This window comes from Ammodytes marinus (genome assembly GCF_949987685.1).
Source record: "Ammodytes marinus genome assembly, chromosome: 5".
NCBI classification, from domain to species: domain Eukaryota; kingdom Metazoa; phylum Chordata; class Actinopteri; order Uranoscopiformes; family Ammodytidae; genus Ammodytes; species Ammodytes marinus.
The window spans coordinates 3529354-3534353 of NC_137234.1; the positions used below are offsets into that span (position 1 = coordinate 3529354).

At 39.4% G+C, this 5000-nt stretch overlaps 1 protein-coding gene across 1 annotated transcript in view; it reads left to right on the plus strand.

Annotated features, from left to right (window-relative positions):
- Positions 1 to 5000, plus strand: part of pot1 (protection of telomeres 1 homolog) — a gene marked incomplete at its 5' end in the record, with an annotated part of 63531 nt that overhangs the window by 48499 nt on the left and 10032 nt on the right. Inside the window, 2 exons of the mRNA XM_080028482.1 lie at positions 3850 to 3903; positions 4406 to 4536. Coding sequence (XP_079884608.1) covers positions 3850 to 3903; positions 4406 to 4536 — 185 coding nt within the window. The remainder of the gene's footprint in view (positions 1 to 3849; positions 3904 to 4405; positions 4537 to 5000) is intronic.

The following is a 5000-nucleotide window of genomic DNA, read 5'->3' on the forward strand; positions in this document are numbered from 1 at the left end:
TACTCACTCACTCACTTATTCACACACACATACACACAGACACACACACACACACAGACACACACACACACACACACACACTAATATACACACACACACACACACACAGACACACACAAACACACACACGCTGGTGACTGCAGGCGCGTCGTGACAGAAGTGAGAGAAAATGATAGAAAAAAGCCAAACCCTTTTAAGTGAATCCTCTGAAGTCTCTGTATCTCTGGCTGTGTTTTACTGATGCAACGTCGCCATCTGCTGTTTGATAAAAACATGATTCAGTTTATTTTCATTTTTATTTCGAGAGATAAATTGTGTGTGTGTGTGTGTGTGTGTGTGTGTGTGTGTGTGTGTGTGTGTGTGTGTGTGTGTGTGTGTGTGTGTGTGTGTGTGTGTGTGTGTGTGTGTGTGTGTGTGTGTGTGTGTGTGTGTGTGTGTGTGTGTGTGTGTGTGTGTGTCTATCTTTGCCTAAAGGTGCTCTGAGGAACTTTCAGTTGGTGTTCATTCTAGCGCCCCCCTTTGGACTAAAGCGGTAGTGTTTTAACCACGCCAGCTGCTGTTCCTAGTTGAGCGTATACCCATGACAAAGGCATTAAGAAAAACTATATAAAAACAGCATTCTTCTTTGCACTGATGGTCTCGTTTGCTGTTACATGTAATTCATGATCATCAGAGGAAAAATGAGACTGTTTCAGAAATATTGAAAAGTTTCTCATAGCACCTTTAAAATGCTTTTTTTGTGTCCTTTGCTATTTACTTTTGCCACCTGTAAAAGCAGTTGGTAACTATCTTTAAACAATGCTGTTAAAGGAATTATTAATAACCAAGTGTTTGTAATAAAAGAATTTGAGTCAAGGCAGGCTTCAGAGCAGGTGAAATGTACTTGCGGACAGCAGCAAGGGAATCAACAATGTATCTGGATGGTACATGGTTGAATACAAAGAAATGAACAGTGTACATGGGATTATATGCAAGAGAAGGTGGTGTGTGCGCAAACACATACTAGGTTTGGTGTGTCCAGCCCTTGTTTTGCTGGCGAAAGCAGAAATGTTTTTAATTAGGTAGATATCAGAATATGGGAAATTTAGGGAGTCTTTTCTCCCCAACCACTGTGCACATGAATGCGTCATACCTCTGTATGTGCCAAAATCTTATTAGGCAGTTTCTTCTTCAAGGCTAAACAACAACTTTTGTCTTAGCAAAACACTTTGGGGCTGTTAGTTTACTGGGACAAAGTTCAACAGGCAGAAAGCATACGTATTGAGCATTAAAATATTATACAATTATAAGGCAAATTAAATTCTAGTAACAAATGCTTTGTTGTGTCTTATTTTGTCCAGATTGGAACGGGCTCAAAATGGAAGTACTTGGATATAATTTTGTTTAAACCTGCAGTGTGTAGAATTTGGGTTTTATTTCCTAGCAGATTTTGTAGAAAGTAATTATAATATCCATAAGTACATTTAATTTAGTGCACAATAGCTGAAAAAAATTATTAGAATTATTATTTTTTCCCCTTCGAAAGGGTCTCATATATGTCCATATTTCTGCATATCTTGGACCAAGGCCTAGTGCCGCCATCTTGAAAGTGTCACAGTTGGAATGTCATCAGGTGCATTGTTTAAAATGTAGAATTGTTCTTGTCCTTGAAGGCCACTGTAGCTTCTGTTATTATTCCAAAGGGTTGGGGTTACCCAGGGAGCGTTGCATTCTAGAACTTTGTAGAACTTTATTGATGATGTCATATTACACACTGCACCTTTAACTGATTATTAATAAGTGATTTGAGGATTTTTGCCAGGCATGGGAGTTTGGATATTGGCCTGTAGTTATAAAGATTATTTTTGTCACCACCTTTATGCAAGGGAATTCCGTGAGCTTTTTTCCAAATTTTAGGAACTATTATACCATAGGCGACTGTGGCTCGGGTGGTAGAGCGGGTCGGCCAATGATCAAAGGGTTGGAGGTTCGATCCCCGCCCTGCCACCTGTGTCATGGTTTGTTGTGTCCTTGGGCAAGACACTTCACCCACCTTGCCTCGTGTGAATGTCGATAGTTAGCCTGCTGCTATCGGTGTATGAATGTGTGTGTGAATGGTAACGTGGGAAAGGAAAACAGGTCTCCCTTGAAAAAGAGTCTTCGGTCTCAATGGGATTTACCTGTATAAATAAATAAAGGTTAAAAAAAAAGAGTAGATGGAAAGACTAAAACATGGGTTATTTGTTTTGATATGATATGTGCAGAGAGCTTGATTTGAAAAAGGTTTGATTGATTGATTGATTGATTGATTGATTGATTGATTGATTGATTGAGTGATTGATTGATTGATTGATTGATTGATTGATTGATTGATTCAATTTATTTCAGACATATCAAAACAAAAAAAATTAAAAGCATGAAAATACAATAAAAAAAAAATATATATATATAGGGGAAGGTGGGGTGATTTGTGCAACTTTCTACTCAAAGTGATTTTAAAGTGAGGCCTTGACAGTTATGTCTCCAACTCAAATATGTACATATATTTCAGGATGTTGTGCATCCCTGGCAATAAAAACTTTGGATCTGGAATAAACTGTTTAAGAAATATAGCTTTCGGAAAAAAAGTTGTCTTGTCGCACAAATCACCCCACGTAGTGGGGTGATTTGTGCGTCATTGTGTCACAATGACAAAGTCACCATCATCATCTTTCTGGCCATCTGAACTCTCATCAGTGGTGTCGTTAAGTGGAATTGAGATGTCACTCTCTCCTGAGCTACTGTAGACTATCACTTTCTTTTGGTGACCAGCGTATACAGCCATGCCACTGGCACAACTCTCAGAAATGTACTTTGCACTAGTTGCTCCGTGCTTGTGGAACCAACTGCCACCTGACAAATGTGATTCCCCCTACATTTCTGCCTTTAAATCAAGGCTCAAAACCCATATGTACACCCTGGTGTTTCCTCCCCATTAACCTCTGCACTACTTACTTACCTCTGCACTACTATCTGTGTTTATGTGGATGTATGGGCTTTACGTCTTTTATTTTGGTTATTGTTATTTTACCTTCATTGTTTACCTACTGAATGCACTATGTACAGCACTTTGGACAGTGCAAACTGTCATAAATGTGCTTTTATAAATACATTTTACTTACTTACTTACTTATAACTCACCCAGGCCCTTGCGCACAAATCACCCCATCCCCAGAATTTTGGATAATAGGCATGATGCAGCAATTTAGGGTTGACATTGTGCTAACTATATAGACTCAAAGTGTAGCATACCAAAGCACTAAAACATGTGTCAAATGTTTTCAAACGTGTCTATAATTGTTCAGACACAATAATCAAAAAACCTTGATCATGGAAATTTTACTTTGAAAGGCAAAACACAGTTTTTTGAGCTTAAATGTGCTTATATCTTATTCCTTGTGTCTCCCTTCTTTACAGGATGAGTCAAATGGATGGCTCTTCTTAAATATGTGGTCACATTTCCAATTTCTTCCACGGTTTTCTAGAAACAAGGGGTTTTGCAACTTCCAAAATGCACAAATCACCCCACCTTCCCCTATGTTCAAATGATTTCACAAAATAAATAAAAATAAACAAAAAGTTAACAACATATTGAATTGATATGCCTGAAAAGGAGTAGGAAGAAGTATAAACTTATTTAATCCTAACCCCCCTTTTCCACAGCTCAATAACTCATATTTGTTATATTAGCTTCCTGTGTTCCTTATAATCTCTTTCACAAATCTATACAATTCGTTATACTATATTTGATACATACAAATATACAACTTGATACTATACTTTTCTATATTTATACAATCCATATATCTATCTTTTACTTTGTCCTTTCAGCCCGGAGACTTTCTGAGGATCTACAACCTGCGAGCGATCCCCGGCTCCTCTAAGGTTCCAACATGTTATTCTAATCAGCAAGTGTTTGTCATTTCATTCATGTATCTAGATATGCACACACACACACACACACACACACATACGGCCACACACACGCACACACACTCACGCACACACACACACGCACGCACACATACGCCCACACACACACACACACACACACACGCACGCACGCACACATACGCCCACACACACACACACACACACGCACACACACGCACACACACGCACACACACACACACAACACACACACTCACTCAAACACACACACACAACCCTCCATCCTTCTATACTTGTTGTATTTTAATCTTGATGTATTTCTTGCCCCTGTAAAGCACTTCTTTCAATGGCCTTGTGTCTGAATTGTGCTATAGAAATAAACTTGCCTTGCCTATTTTGTGTAACATCATACATTTCTGTATGACATTTTATGTTTTTCTGTTTGAATTAAAAATTAATTTTATTTAAAATGTAATCAATCAACCAATCACAAAGGTTCCCGGTCTGACCAGCAGCCAATCAGAGCAGGCGGAATGTCTGGCGTTCCATCTTCACGGAGGAACCGCGTACGGACGAGGCATCAGGGTTCTACCCGGCAACAGCCCCGACGTACAGGAGCTCAAGAGGTACGCATGGACCAATTTTTTTTTATTTTTTTTTTAACCTTTATTTCTACAGGTAAATCCCATTGAGTCCGAAGACTCTTTTGCAAGGGAGACCTGTTCCCATTTACACGTTACCATTCACACACACATTCATACACCGATAGCAGCAGGCTAACTATCAACATTCACACAAGGCAAGGTGGGTGAAGTGTCTTGCCCAAGGACACAACAACTATGACACAGGTGGCAGGGCGGGGATCGAACCTTCAACCCTTTGATCATCGGCCGACCCGCTCTACCACCTGAGACACTGTCGCCCCACATGCTCAAAGTATAAGTCATTGTTGCTTCAGACCAAAGAAGCGCTAGTTTCCATTTTTTCAGTAAAAACAGTATTCATTTAATTTCATTGTTTTTTTGTCACCTTATTGATGTTGCCGTGTGTGTGTGTGTGTGTGTGTGTGTGTGTGTGTGTGTGTGTGTGT